The sequence below is a fragment of the Peromyscus maniculatus genome, chromosome 16, assembly GCF_049852395.1.
Source record: "Peromyscus maniculatus bairdii isolate BWxNUB_F1_BW_parent chromosome 16, HU_Pman_BW_mat_3.1, whole genome shotgun sequence".
NCBI lineage: Eukaryota > Metazoa > Chordata > Mammalia > Rodentia > Cricetidae > Peromyscus > Peromyscus maniculatus.
The window spans coordinates 66,453,348-66,469,190 of record NC_134867.1 but is presented as its reverse complement, the minus strand read 5'-3'; the positions used below and the strand labels follow the sequence as shown (position 1 = coordinate 66,469,190).

Sequence of the window (15,843 nt, the reverse complement as noted above, 5' to 3'; positions counted from 1 at the left end):
CATCTGCAATACCAGAGCTGGGAGCTATAAACAGGCCATCTCTGTGGCTCACTGGTCAGCAAGTCTAGTCAAACCAATGAGTTCCAAGTTCAGTGAGAGACTATCTTCAAAAAATAGAATCAGAGTGGACTGAAGAAGATTCTCAGTGCTGACCTCTATCCACACCCCTCCCAGACCCTTCCCACCCCTCACCCCCACAAAGCCTATCAGTTACCAACTCTGTCACTGGAGTCTTTCTGGGGATAGGAATTAAAACTAGTATCAGTTAACATGTAATTCTGCAACACAGACATTCATATAGTGTGTTCTTTCTTGAGCTGACACCTTAAGACAGATAGCTTAAGACTGTACTGCTATGGGATAGAATATTTGTTTAATTATGTAAAGATGTGTTGCATTTGTTTATGCTGCATTTGTTTAACTATGTAAAGATGTGTTGGTGTTTCACCTTGCTTGCCTAAGGAATCTGACTGGTCTAATAAAAAGCTAAGTGATCAATAGCTATGCAGATGAGAGACAGGCAGGGCTGGTGAGCAAAGAGAGGAGAGCTGGCCAGTCAGCCTAGAGGAGGCAGGAAAGCAGGACATACAGAATGAAAGAAAGGTAAAAAGCCCTGAGGCAAAATGTAGATGAACAGAAACAGGTTAAATTAAGTTATAAGAGCTAGTGGGACAAGCCTAAGCTAAGGCTGAGCTTTGATAATTAATAAGAAGTCTCTGTGTCATTATTTGGCAGCTGACTGGTGGCCCAAAGGAAATGTCAACTACACTGTACATACCTTGAACAGTCATCTGCAGAGGCCTAACAAGGTCTGGCTGCTTCAGGGGGTTCCCAGGGTACACAAACCACTCCTTGACCACCGGGCCGGTGTTGGCTCCATCTGAGTAAAGACAACAGGTCAGTAGGTGCAGGAGGACCACAAACCCCTTGCATTCTCATTTGCCTCATGAATGTTTCCTTTCACCCCAGGGATGAAGGTGATTGTGTCACCAACAGCTATTCTGTTTCTTCAGTCTAACGGTGACCCATCCATTCCTTTCACACTGCTTTGCTAAAAAGGAGAAAACAACAAAAACAGAAAAACCTGAGCCAACTGAAAGTTTACAATAATTACTCACCAAACATACAGAAGAACTTTTATTTTGAAAAGTCTAATGTAGGTTTTGAATGTGACTTCAAATATTGAGTTCAAGGCCAGGAGTGGGCTGGGGAGATGGGTTGGTGGTTAAAAGCCCTTGTTCTTACAGAAGAGCTGAGTTCAATTCCCAGCACTCACATGGCCACTCTCAAACCATAACTCCATTTTCAGGGATCTGACACCCGCTTCTGACCTCCACAGACACCAGGCACACACGGTGCAAAGACATACATGCAAACAAAACACTGATACATAAAAAAAATGTAAAGACCGAAAAGGACTCTCACAATATCGCAGTTCTTACTAAACATTTCCACAACAGTGGCACAGTAGAGAGGTAGGCTGTGTCACACACTACCCTGGGAACAGACGTTCACACCATGGATCCACTCTTGAACTGACTTCTTACACTGAAGAGATCAAGGCTGCCTGCACCTCATCTCTCATCTCAGTTCAGGGACTGATCTTCGTCGGTGATACCTACCCTCCACCTCTCTCCCAGCAATGCATTTACACTTGGAAAAATCTTTTCTATTTAACCAGTACTTGTTTTTCCTAGGACTATCCAAATATGTGTGTTTATATTTCTGGTTTCTTGCCTAAAAACCCTTGTGTGGACTACTTGTACACATTTATAAAGTGCTGTTTGGCCTCTTCTCACAGGCAGGGAGAAGAGATACTGATTTCAACTACCTGGGATGAGGCTGGTATTGGGCAAGCAAAGAGAAAATGGAATAGCCAAATTGATTCTAACCTCATCACTCACACGCTCCAATCTGGTAACAATCCTGCAGGCTTATTTGTCAAAAGGACAGGGTCTTACCCTTGTGTTTTGTTTTGTTTGTTGAGACAGGGTCTCTCTATGTAGGCCTCAAACTCAAAGACATCTTCCTGCCTCTGTCTCATAAGCGCTGGGACTAAAGGTGTGTGCCACCATGCCCAGCTTGTTGGTTTTTTCATATAAGATTTCATTTGATAGCCCAGGCTGTCTGCAATTTGTGGTAATTCTCCTACCTGTTTCCCCAAGTGCTGGGATTACAGATGTAAGCCATCAAAGCTGGCTTCCTCTAGCTGGTGTGTGGGGTTGGTGAACACACTGGTGTGTTTGAATGCAAGTGTGTGAAGCTCAGAGGATAACCTCACATGTCGGATGGCGGCCCTTGCTTTCTACCTTGTTTGACCCAAAGTCTCCGCTGTTTTCACTGGGTAGTGAGAGCTGGCCCAAGAACTCCAGATTTTCCTGTCTTGCCTGTCCATCTCCCGTCAGGAGCACTGGAATAAAAGACACTTGTGCTACATGTCTGGCTTTCCCATGAGTTCTGGGGACTCAATCTCAGGTCCTCCCACTTGAGGGATAAGCACTCTTACCCACTGAACCATCTCCACAGCCCTCCCCCAACTTCTAAAAAAAAACTTTGTTCTTATAGTTCTATATTTTTATATTATTGGTTTAATTCATAATTGTGTACAGCTTTGAAGTTACACTATTTTAACTGATCCTTAAGAACATGTTTGGGACTCTGAAAGACTCAAGGCTCAACTGAGGACTGCCCTCACACAATGCTGTCAGCTGCCTTAGAGCTGTCCTCAGAACGCCAGCAGAAACAAGAATCGACCAAACGTGCAAAGCTGAGGGCTGACAATGTTTCTCCAACACTGTCAACTAGTGGGATTACAGGTGTAGAGTAGGAGCTCTCCCTGCAGCCCTGACTGCTCAGTGTAAACAAACAAACACTGGAAACAGTAAGAGATTTCTGAACACTTCTAGGTTTTTTTAAGCTGTGATAAAATTCCTCGAGGAAAGTGCCTTGAGGGAAGGATTTATTTATTCTGGTTCACAGCGTGCAATCCCGTAAGGACAGGGAAATCATGGCCATAGGAGCTTGAAGCAGCCACAGTCGGAGAGCAGAGACTGACAATGAACGCTGTTGCTCAGCCCCTTTCCACCACTGCACATAGTCCAGGACCCCCTGTCCAGGGAGCAGTCCCCCCAGAGTCCACAGTCTCCCTACACCCACCACAGTAATCAAGATCACCCCACAGGCATGGTCAGGGTCTTGTCTCCCAGGTGATTCTAGATTCTGTTGACAATTAACACTAACCACCATTATTCACTCAAGGACCAAAAATTAATTCAAAACCAAATGTGTAATAAATCTGGGGTGTTTCTGGCAGCACTCCCATGTTGCACAGAACAACCTCAGTGCACCCTTGAACATACAACACGTGCATTTGTACCACACATGCCTTTATACCCTGCAATCCCAGCAACACTCCGCAAAACATATCAGCTTAGATTCAGGACTATTGTATGTCACGAAGAGCAGTGTTTTCATTATGCATACAGAGTCTTCTGTACTACAGAAACACAATGGTTTAATGACGTAAAACAAAGACTTCTAATGTGTTCCTGCCTTCACTTCTCAGTATGTACATATCAGATTAGTGTGTCATTGGAGTGTCCTGTGATAGACAAGCACATGCATCTCATTAGTGTCCACTTCTCTTTAACAAAGGTCAGATTACATGTATGCCAAAGAACTGTTTAAAGTAAATTCATTATTAACATCAAACCTTTCATGTGCATACATATTTTATATACCTGGAGTCATAGGAAAAATTCTCACGAAAAAGGGTCACGAGTAAAAACTGCTTAGACGTTATGATTATTATTAGAGAGAGAAAAAGAAGGAGAGATAACCATAGCAAAGGACAGATATAAAAGCAAGAATGCTCAGAGGAGTGAGTATTAGCCACACTGCCTTCCAATCGTGAATACCACATAAGTACAAATAAAGCAATACCAGTCTATAGTCCCAGAGGAGGCTCCCCTCTGGGACAATTAGATGCCCTAGTGTTCCCAGGAGGCCAGGATCCAAAGGCAGTCATGAGGGGTGCTAAATACTCCAAACACAATTCAGTGTGCGTAGCTTCAGATCCTCTGGCAAAAGGCTATGCAAGTGTAAGCTGAGCTCCAGTGCCGGGCCCTCACCCTCCCATCTGCATGGTACATGGATGGGCTCTTCTGGACAGGCAAATTAATGTGGCCATTGCTGCTCACCTAAGGATACTGAGAATCCAAAGCTCCCATCTGAGCAAGCAATTCAACCACTATGTCTCTAAGAAATGCTTACTAAATACCAACACCCCAGGAAAAATTAACTTTAAACATACATTCAAAGCATATACAGAAATCACTTGATTCACACCAGGGCAAAACAAGTCACTATAATATTACTTTGGCCATGGACATTAGACAAATAAGCACACAAATAACCAGGCAGGTGCCACTGTGGTGAGTCTGAGTGAAAGCCGTCACATGGTTAGAGAGCAGCCAACTTCTGAGGGAAAAAAAAGCAAGGAGCCATGGCTGTAAACAGAACTGACCAGGCCCTTGCTTTGTACCCCACCTTTAAATTATGACAGGTTTATTTTCTTGAAGAAATAATAATAATACTGTTATCTGGAAATAATGGTGTTCGGACAAATAGACATAGACTCCCTTTTGTGAGTTATGAAAACCCTGGTGTGTGAGAAGCTCTCATTTTTACTGTTCTGGTCATCCATGCTCCTCAAGTACTCTTTTGCTATGTTCACAACATAAAACATCTAAACATATCATAAAAATGCTAAAGGACATCTGTTTATATTTTAAAATATTAGATTCTATACAATTGTTTTATGAAAATCTTACTTTGAGGAATATATAGCTATATCCAAAAAACACACCATACATGACTACAGCGGGAAAGTTTTCAGTTTTTAAAAAGCACAAACAGTTTTTTTTTTTTTTTTTTGGTTTTTCGAGACAGGGTTTCTCTGTGTAGCTTTGCGCCTTTCCTGGAACTCACTTGGTAGCCCAGGCTGGCCTCGAACTCACAAAGATCCACCTGGCTCTGCCTCCCGAGTGCTGGGATTAAAGGCGTGCGCCACCACCGCCCGGCTTTTTTTTTTTTTAAAGATTTATTTATTTATTATGTATATAGTGTTCTGCCTGCATGTCAGAAGAGGGCACCAGATCCCATTACAGATGGTTGTGAGCCAGCATGTGGTTGCTGGGAATTGAACTCAGGACCTCTGGAAGAACAGCCAGTGCTCTTAACCTCTGAGCCATCACTCCAGCCCGCACAAACAGTTTTAAGACATAAAAATATGACATTTCATAGTGACAGTGCAATCCTCATTAAGGATTCTGACCAATTATGCTAATTAGATGGTACTATCTTGTGGCATTAATCTTTAATAGCATTCTCAAGTACAGATTTTACAGACAAACAAAACCTGTTGTCTCCTTGACCTTTGAGAATGCACTCTCCTACATTTCTCAGAATCCAACTCCAAACAGAATCATTGCTAAAAGAGACCAATTGGCTCTCACCTTTCCAGTCCCCAAGTAAAAGCCAGTACACACGCTGCCGGACTGGGCGGTAGATGAAGGCTTGGCTGGGTAGGGCTTGGTCCAGCTCATCCTCCAGGGTGTTGCTGCACTCAATCTCTCCACTGCTCATAATGTTGTACACTAGGTAGCTTTCTGAGTGGACATGATTCATCTTGGCAACCTGCTCAAGGATTCAGATGCAACAGATTTCTCCTTGAAAACAAACTTTTGAGTTTCAAACAGAAACAGTCAATACCACTTATCAGTTTAATCTAAGATATTCAAATGAGAAACTGTCATTCAAACACATCAAGTGGTATTTATGGTTTTTTTTTTTTTCTTTTGGACTAACAAGTTCAAACTTTGTATTACCCTTCTCCTGTGGCCTCCAATCTATCAATTTTACACTTACTGTGCAGTATCTCCACCACACACCCACAAGACAGGGTTTCTCTGTGTAACAGCCCTGGAACTCGCTTTGTAGATCAGGCTGGCCTTGAACTAACTCATAGAGATCCACCCGCCTCTGCCTCCTGAGTGCTGGGATTAAAGGTGCATACCTTCACGCCCAGCTCTCAGTATCTTATTATTATGTCTACTCAAGGCCTCCCAATAAACACACTTACTGTTTTCCATTAGGGTTGGTACAAAGGGCTCCCAACTGAGTCCCCGCACAGCTCCCCCCCATACCAACTGCTCATTCATATGACCACCACATTGTCTTCTCAGAAACAGATGAATCTGTTTCCTGTGTAAGACATCCAAATGGCTACCACAAACTCCACCATGGCATTCTTAGTCCCAGTAGGTCTCAAATCTCCTTTCTCTCTCTGTATACCATTTTGCTCTCATAGAAACTGCTATACTCATCTCAGGGGACATCACTGTCTCCAAGCAGCAGTTCTCTTCCACTTTGTGCTCTAGAAGCACAAATCCCACCGTCTGCTCTACCACGGCTCCCTAACCTCCCGCTTCCTAACCGTCTTGGGCTCACCACAATCATGTCCTACCTTCTCTACAAACCTATCCCGGCTTCCCAGCTGGAATTAACCACCCTTTGCTCATGAGACTCAACTCATTTCTCATATCAAACATCTTGGTGTTAGAAGCTGTGCTGTGTTCATTTGTTTGCTCAATTTTTCTCCCTCTCTCCCTTTTTTTCTTATGTTCCATTGCACCTGGCTTCAATAATTGGCAAAATCCATGTTCCAGCATATGTATTTGTCCTCTGCACGTTATGTGGCAGGCCATAAGATGTGATTTAAACTCTATTTTCTCATTAAATAAGCAATTTAGATCAAAAGGTCTATAATGACCTACATGTAGGGTTTTTTCTCCCCTATAAAGAACACATCTCTTTACTGTGGGAATAAAGTCTATGTTATGTCTACAACTTTATTCAGAATTTTAAATTCAAACTGTCTTACCAACAGGCATTTAAAATGATTTTGTTAGGATGACTTGGCCTATCAAATTTTTGGATCTAGTTTATATGCACCTAAGTAGAACCAGTTATATGGATTCATTGTTGAAACTTGAGTTTTAATCACCCTATTCATTGGTTTCTTTATAACACAAGTTTTATTTAAAAAGCCACTGATCACTGTGTGGTTTAAATGAGCAGATACCCAGAATGTGCTTAACACGCCTGACAGTGTTAAGCTCACAGTGTCAGCGAACAACAACGTTACTCAGGACTCCCGACACAATGCCCACTCACCGCCAGGTTTCTTAAGCCAAGGCAATCCTACTACAGTTGCTAGTTCTTGTTGATTTACTTGCGACTGTAATTTAATTAAAATGTTTCTCTCTTCCCTTCCCTCCCTCCAAACCCTCTCAAATGGCCCTCCCCACTCTTCTTCAAATATAAGGCCTCTTTTTTAATTAACTGATATTGCATGCATATATGTATTTGTATATACATATATATTCCTAAATATAACCTGTTGAGTCCATATAATGTTACTTATACGTATGTTTTCAGGGAGATCGTTTGGCACTGGACAACCAACCTTGAAAATGAGAAGCCCTTTCAATGTAAACTCCAATACAGATGTTCACCTTATGGATTTAATGGTGTCTTTTATGACAAAATTACTTCTAATTAATTTTCATTTCTGACTTTTTTGTGTTTGTTTTTGTTTTTTTGAGACAGGGTCTCTTTGCATAGCCTTGGCTGTCCTGGCATTTACTATATAGACCAGGCTGGCCTTGAACTCACAGAAATCCTAGGATTAAAAGCATGTGCCACCATCCCTGGCGTTTAATTCAAAGGAGTTTGTAGTTTTACAAATTTGCCTAAAAAATAATAATGAATTATATATACTTATTCTTCCAGTAAATTGTTAATTTTGGCAACTGTGTATACCTTGAGATATAATGCTGTCTTCTAAAGGTATCATGTTTCCAGTGAGTTATGTACTTGTGATTCTTAATGTTTTCGCCCTGCCTTTATTTATCGCAGCTTGTCCAGTGCAATGAAAACTACATAATGTCCTGTTCAGTCTGATTTCTCGACTGACAGAGAAGAAGCATGCGTATGTGGTTGTGGCCGTGCCTGCCAATGTTCCACATCAAGCCTTTTCACCCAAAGTTTCATTTGGCCACATGTGGTTAAATCATCCAAACTGCCTATTAGACAGGTTTGCAAGACTTAACTGCAAAGGCAACAAAATTAAGTTCATCAGTAAATATAACACACAATCTACACACTGCATAGCACTTGCCTTTGCCTGTAAGGTTTTCTAGACCCCATCTTCCTACTGTCCCTTTGCAGACTCCAGCAAGTAGCCTACCTACACTTTAATTACCAAAATCTCCCAACTGCCAAACCCAGATGCATTTTGGCCCAAGACTTATTAAAAAAAAAACTTTAATATTGTTTTATACCTTGACATGCAGTTTACATGTTTTCACTTCCTACCTCCCACCACCTCTGCCCAAACTCCACCCTCTCCACAAATCTCTCTTCTGCCTTTATGTCTGTTTTGTTTTATGACCCACCACAATTAACCAGGGCCACCTGTGACTGTGGGTTTGGAGCTAGCCATTGGAGTCTGGCAGGCTTGGCAGAGGCCTCATTTCTTCACCTTTATCGTACTCACATTCTTTATCACTTCTCTCCTCCTGGAAGAGAATTACTTTCACCTCAGTCTGTCTCTCAGCACAGTGTTTAAGCCTCCATCCTTCATATCCTTCTATGAAGGCTTCTACGATATTTAAAAAGAGAATGGCTTCTACTGTCTCTTTCCTACTAGGAATGGAACTTCAGGCCCATACTTGATTGTGTGCACATGTCAAAGGTGCTGCACTACATTTTTCTACAGTAAAATTCAGTTAATCACGTTCCTGCAAATGGCCCTTCGCCTCTCTCAGCTGCTGTAGCTGTACTGGGGGAATCCCATGACAACACAAGCCCGTTTACTATTAGTTCACTTCTAAAACAGGATGCAGGCCAATCACAGTGGCACACGCCTGCAGGTCTAGCACTTGGGAGGCTCAGGCAGAAAGATCGAGAGTTCCAGCAGAGATAAGTGAAGATCACTTCTGAACTCCAAGTTCTCTCCCATATTTCCTTTCTTTACACTGGAAATGTAAGTTCAAATCTTGACATCAATTTTTATGTTTATTTATTTTCTTGGTGCCAGGGATTGGATCTAGGGCCTTGCTGAGCATATGATCTACTGCTGATATCAGACTTTTACATCATGCTATTTGATCATCAAAATGATGCAATCTGTTGCTCTTGTGTGTGCTCCATCACCCCCTCAGCATGTTCAACTAACCCAAGCAGAGCTAGTGCTAAACCTCTAACGGCAGGGCTCCTTTGACTATTAGTTTTTAAACTAGGATGGGAAACCCCCAAATCAAAACGCATGATGCAGCTGCTTCTCCGACTGCCATTTCCCAATTCAAGCTCATTTACCCAGGTTTGTCTTACTTGAGTTTTTGCAGTGAGTTTTAATCCATTCTTTGCAGTATAACCAGTGTTTCAAAAACAAACATACAATCCTGCTGTGGATATTGTTCTGTATAAGTAAAACACTGATTGGCCAGTGGCCAGGCAGGAAGTATGGGCGGGACTAACAGAGAGGACTCACTGCCAGCCACCGCCATGACAAACACATGTGAAGATGCCGGTAAGCCACAAGCCACGTGGCAAGGTATAGATTTATGGAAATGGATTAAGTTAAGCTATAAGAACAGTTAGCAAGAAGCCTGCCACGGCCATACAGTTTGTAAGTAATATAAGTCTCTGTGTTTACTTGGTTGGGTCTGAGCGGCTGTGGGACTGGTGGGTGACAAAGATTTGTCCTGACTGTGGGCAAGGTAGGAAAACTGTAGTTACACAATCCCATCACATAGTATTAAAAAATGTGCAATACTGCTTTACTAGGTACAGACACCAAGCACTAAGTTCTTTCAGGGGTTCCCTGTGAGGTCTCACCGGAGCAGTCAGACTCACTGCACCTGCAGCAGCTGAGAGAGCTGCCCAGGCCGTGGAGTTGGGAGGGGCAGAAGGACCCTCACCACAGAGCCTGAGCCACAGAGAACATACACAGGACACACGCAGGCAGAAGGACGCTCACCACAGAGCCTGAGCCACAGAGAACATACACAGGACATACAGGCAATGGCAATGAAAGGCAGAGAATGGGAAGGGACAGATGGAGACAGAAGCAAGCTGAGTGGCTGCAGAATCAGCAATAGGACTCCCTCAGGCCACCCCAGACTAAGTTCTGTGTCAGATATCACCTCAAATGGCACACATGAGACCAGGAGGAGGCAGCTTCATGGGATCCTGACCACACCTCATCTCCAAGAGGCCAGCAGAGAAGATGGACGCGGACTTGGGCTTCAACTCAAGGTCAGATCCAGAGACCAGAACCTGGCATTAGTGCTGGGTGTCATGGGCCTTGGACCCCTCGGCCCTCAGGTCAGAAGGAAGACAAGAGCCTCCACCTCCATAGACCTGCCTGGTGACCTAATGGTGCGTGTGAGCACTGCCTTCAACAAACAAGAAGCCCTACAGACATAGGAATCTGAGGAGAATCTTTACAGGATTTGCATTAAAAGTAGCATTATTACATCCAATCTGCATAATAAAACTGAGAGAAGTTAAGCAAGGTCAGACTCACCTTCTCCCAGTGCTAAAGAGTTACCAATCTTCCTGCCACACCACATACACTTCACTACTCTTCAGGGCGCCAGCAGTTTCCTGAAGGTCCCCTCTACCCTTTCTAGGAAGCACTAGCAAAGACTTCCAAGTGCAAGCAATCATTTTGTTTTCTTAAATTCTCAACATCTGCCTACCTATGATTCTCTTAGGTGATGTGAGAGTCTACATTTTACTGTAATCCATGTAACAGAAAAAAGGTCGATGGCTTTTTAAGGAGGAGGGAGACTGTTGTAGCAGGAGGTCACTAAGGAGCTAAAGCTGGGAAAGGAAGTCATTTATCCCACCAATATTTAAAGGAAAGCTATTAAAAGACAGTATGTGAGGCTTAAAACATACAGCACTGGAAAAACAAATGACCTGCCTGAGGACCACAAGAAAGACATTGATCATACAAACAGATTCCAACTGGAGCACACAGACTGGTGGGTAAGACACTTTCAACAGAAGCTGCAACAGAAGATATCAGTAAGCATGAAGTAGGAGAAAGGTTCGTAGTAGTGGTCCACAAGGCAGAAGATGTGGTGACCACATAACCAGAGGAGAAGGAGGAAAACCAGTGTGGCGCAAGGCTGGAGACAGGCAGAGGCTACATACCATTATTTCATGTTTTTGTTACAAGGTAAGAATTATAAGAAAATACAAAATAAAGGACTTTATTTTTTCACACAGCATGACAAATGAACTAAAAAGGGCAAAAGTCTACTCAGGAGGATTTCTTGACAATTAAGATAGCAATTTCCATAAGAGATAGCTGGGACTCGGGAAAAAGATAGCTGGAAGAAATGGATAGTGCACAAATTTGAAACTCATTTAATAGATAAAACAAGACTCAAAAAGATTGGTTATGAAAAGGGATAAAGCCAGGTATGGTGGCACAGACTTTAATCCTAGCATCTCGGAGGCAGAGGCAGTTGGATTTCTGAGTTCAAAGCCAGCCTGGTCTACACAGTTAGTTCCAGGATAGCCAGGGCTGCATAATGAGACCCTGTCTCAAAAGTGAGACAGAATTCCTAGATCTGTAGTTGAATAATGGTAATACACTGTGGGACTCTAAGTTTGTGGGTAAAATCATGGTTCTCAGCTTGCAACCTTTGGACATTCCTGTGGATATCCACCTTATTAGTACAACCAAGGCAAAAGGACTGGGATGTAACTCAAGGGCTAGCACGTGCTTAGCATGAGTGAAGCCATGGCAGTGGAGCTGGGGATGATTAGAAAAGCACCTATTTCACAGGGCTGTTGTAAGAGTCAACTGAGAAAAGATAAACCTTGTGCCTAACATGGACCTCGTATAAATAGGTACTGAACAGTGACTCTCCACCAGAGTGAACTCTTTAGAGTCTACAGATTGTTAACTTAGAATCAGTCTAGACTCCTGGCATTTAGCTACTTTTATAGTGTGGTTACACTCTATCTCCTCCAAGTCTCCCTCTCCCCAAGCCCTAGGCTCTTGCCTGAATAGTTTACCAGTATGACTCACAGAGACACTAATTTAATCACTACATCTGTGGGGTCCCCATAACCCCACATTTGACTTATTCAGAGCAAATGTTGTCCTCCTTAAGGCCTGACTCCATTGGGAAACCTTCTCTTTATACCTTAACCCACAACATTCTCTCCTTAGAATTCTGACATCTCTTTCCCATCATATTTATAAGACAATATCAAATGTGCTTACAATATGATTTCATATTTATGAGACTTCTTCCTAACTAGACTCAAGAGGTGTCTAGTCTGTGTCTTCCCACAGTTCTCTGAAGATAATTAGTAAATTCCCACAAGCAAATCCATTAGTAGGTATACTTTCAAATATGACCCCATAAGCAGAGGTGGGGGAAACATGTCCCCTTACCTTTAAGATTTCGGAGTCTGAAACCATGGCTACTTGTTTAATTTCAGGTTCCATATCCATGGTGTCTTCTTGTTTAATTTCAGGGTGTGTACACATGAGTACTTCTAGATTAAATTCAGCCTCTGTTTCTGGAGGTAATTTTTGCTTGACCTCTGGGTATGCATATATGGAAGCTTCTTGCTTAGATTCAGGATCTGTGCACATGGGAACTTCTGGTTTGGATTCAGGATCTGTGCACATGGGAACTTGTTTGGATTCAGGATCTGTGCACATGGAAGCTTCTTGGTTGGATTCAGGATCCATACACATGGGAACTTCTTGCATGGACTCGGGATCACTACACACAGAAACTTCTTGCTTGGACTCAGGATCTACACACATAGGAACTTCTTGCTTAGATTCAGGGTTTAAACTCCCCACTCGCTTGTCTGCCATTGTGCCTTTGGGTTTCTGAACTAACCATGGAGATTTCTGCCCTGGCAAAAGATATGATGCCACTCCTTTATAAAAAAGAGCTTTGTTTGGTCCCAAGGGTAACATCTCTTCTATCTTTTTCTCACCTTGATGCAAGTGAAGAACTTTGGAGATATAGTCTGAAACAGCTAAGATAATATTTCCTTTTTTGCCAGCATTCTCTTTCACAGAGGCATAGGAGGACAAGCACTTGTACCGGAAGCTTTCAAACATGCCCTCTGGGGTGATGTCATTGCCGAGCAGACAGGCCAGCAGAGGAAGGTCTGCCACATGGAGGCCCAGACTCTCACAGAGCTTGTCTCGACAGAGCATGATGGTTTCCAGAGTCTCCAGGCAGAGATCACCAATTGAAAAGTAGGGACAAGTGTCATAAATCAAGTAATCAGTGTCTTCCCCAAGGATCCCAAGACAGTTGTGCTGGAGACCATAGGAGGCCACCTCATAGTCTGCCTCCTGTAATGAACAGAAGGTTTCCTGGCCCAAGGACTTCAGAGCGAACCGTGTAAATATGGCTAGCCCGGAGGGAATGAAGAACATGTTCCTGCCCGGCTGATCTCGCTTTGACTTGATATAGTGGAAAATCTTGGATATCTCCCTGTTGTTTTTAAGTCTTCGCTTTACCCACTCATCTCTCTTACCTGGCTCCACCATGCCATCAAAGAAGAATATCAACTTGATGCCGGCAGATGTGAAGGCGGCTACAAAATCTCTCAAGGCAGAAAAGTATTCCCGCCACTGGCCACCGCAGATCCAGGATTCTGGTGTGTACCAGTATCGTAGACAGCACATGGCATCCACCACGATGGTAGGGGGACATCCAGGGTACTTGTTTCTGTGGCGCTCAGCCAGCTCTTGGATATTTACTACTGTACATATATGTGGGCAGGTACTTCCCACAAAACCCTGTAAACCTCTCACGCCCATAATTGATTCTATGAATCTGCAAAGAAAGGAAGGAAGGAAGGAAGGAAGGAAGGAAGGAAGGAAGGAAGGAAGGAAGGAAGGAAGGAAAGAAGGAAGGAAGGAAGAAAAGAAAGAGAAAGGAAGAAAAAGAATCCATAATTAGTAACTATGGCATTATTTCTAGACATGTGACATTCATCAAAGCAGACACAGACAATATTTAATGTTCTGAAAATCTTGTGTTACCAAACTAAGGACATACTGATTAGGAGTGTAGTGTTTTCAGTGGAAATACAGAAGGCATTTTTACTAAGCATACATTAATTTCTAGAGCAGGACTTTCACAAAGACAATATCCAGCATAGCAAGCTTTTGAAATCTCACCTATTATTCAAGGCATTTCTCAGTTAAATTCAAAGAAGTAAAGTTTTGCTTTCCATTTATGTCTTGAGGCAGCAGGGGGTGGGAGGTGACATGCATACATGCCAGGGTGCATGTGTGGAGGTCAGAGGACATTTGTGCCACTTCCTCTACCACGTGGGTCCTAGGAACTGAACTCAAGTCATCAGGCGTGGCAGCAGCCATCGTCGCCCACTAAGGCATCTCAGCCGGAGTTAAGTTTTTAAAGGGGTAATTATTTCCCACCTAGAACTTAAGTATTAGTAATTTTTAAAATATAAAATATAAACTGGAACACGAAACATGAGTAACCTTCAAAATACTACCTTTTTTTTTTGAGATAGGGTCTCACCATGCAACTCTGGTTATAGACCAGGCTGGCCTTGAACTCACGGAAACCCATCTGCCTCTTCCTACTGAGTCCTGGGATTAAAGGTGTGTGCTATCACACCTGGCCTGAATAACTACATAACTAAAAGTAGCCAGACACCACCCCGCCCAAAAGAACACACTGACTTGACGTACATAGAATTTTAGTTCGCTGATAGCTAAGCAAGTCTGTAGTGACAAAATCAGACTAGTGATTGCCACAGATAAAAAATAAATACATGTTACTGCTTTGTAGAAAAGAGGCTGATGTGACTTCCCTTCAGATGGGAGCTTTATTAGGGTTATGGCTTAGATGGCTACAGGCAGCCATATGATGGGACAATGAAGCAGGAGAGGAAGACTTCAGGTCCAAATAGAGGTTCACTAGCAGATCGAGCATGGCAGGGAGATTATAGCAGAGAACCAGACTGTTCAGTTCCCAGAATGTTAAGAGAGGTACAGCACCAGACTACAGATGGCATGATGAGGTCCTGAAGGAAGAGAGAATTCTTTCCATTTACAAGAAACAAACAAACTGATTGTAGTGTTGTTTTGGTTTTGTTGTTTGTTTGTTTGTCTGTTTTTTTGGATGCAGTTCCATATCATGTGACCTAGCCTACTTGCCAGGAGTCGTAAGACATGAAAGCACTAAATAAAAGTAAAATTATTATTCAAGGTTTTCTTAAGGATTGGCATAAGGGGCTGAGCTCCCTTCTAGGTGACACAGGCATGTGGCAGGTCTGTGATCTAACAGTGGTGTCTCTGATGGAGGCAGGAAGGAAGAAAGCATGCCCAAGTGTGTACTTTGGAAATGACAGGTATGGATACTACTATTACTATGCTGATATACATATTTAACACAAATGTCAAAATGCATCAAACTATTCCGGTAAACCGGTCAAGTACACTCAATAAACGTGTTAACAAGAAGCTGCATAAAAATGTACTATGCTAAATAGTTGCATCATTTGAGACAATGACTATGGAAAAAACTGAGATATAGATACAAAACAGTTTAAGAGTCAGAATTCAAAATGTGGGAAAGTATCATCAGAATTCTTTACTTAGTAAGAAGCACTTACATATGTCCTTGTATATAAATGAAAGACATTATTCAGGCAGACAACAGGTCCATCAATAGTTAAAAAAAA

General features: G+C 42.6%; 1 protein-coding gene across 16 annotated transcripts in view; it reads right to left on the bottom strand.

Moving 5' to 3' along the window:
- Fam120b (family with sequence similarity 120 member B) overlaps positions 1-15,843 on the bottom strand; it is a 76,621-nt gene that overhangs the window by 39,970 nt on the left and 20,808 nt on the right. For 11 of the 16 annotated variants that reach the window (XR_013045176.1, XM_042261946.2, XM_076552976.1 and 8 more), the window contains exons 2-4: positions 12,548-13,961; positions 5,517-5,697; positions 779-880 (exon numbers count right to left, since the gene is read on the bottom strand). Coding sequence is in view for 15 of the 16 variants with exons in the window: in XM_076552976.1 (XP_076409091.1) it covers positions 779-880; positions 5,517-5,697; positions 12,548-13,961 (1,697 nt within the window). In the remaining variant the exon portion in view is untranslated. Of the gene's footprint in view, positions 1-778; positions 881-5,516; positions 5,698-12,547; positions 13,962-15,843 lie in introns of those variants that run through there. The other 5 variants (XM_076552983.1, XM_076552982.1, XM_076552985.1 and 2 more) reach the window with 3 other exon arrangements.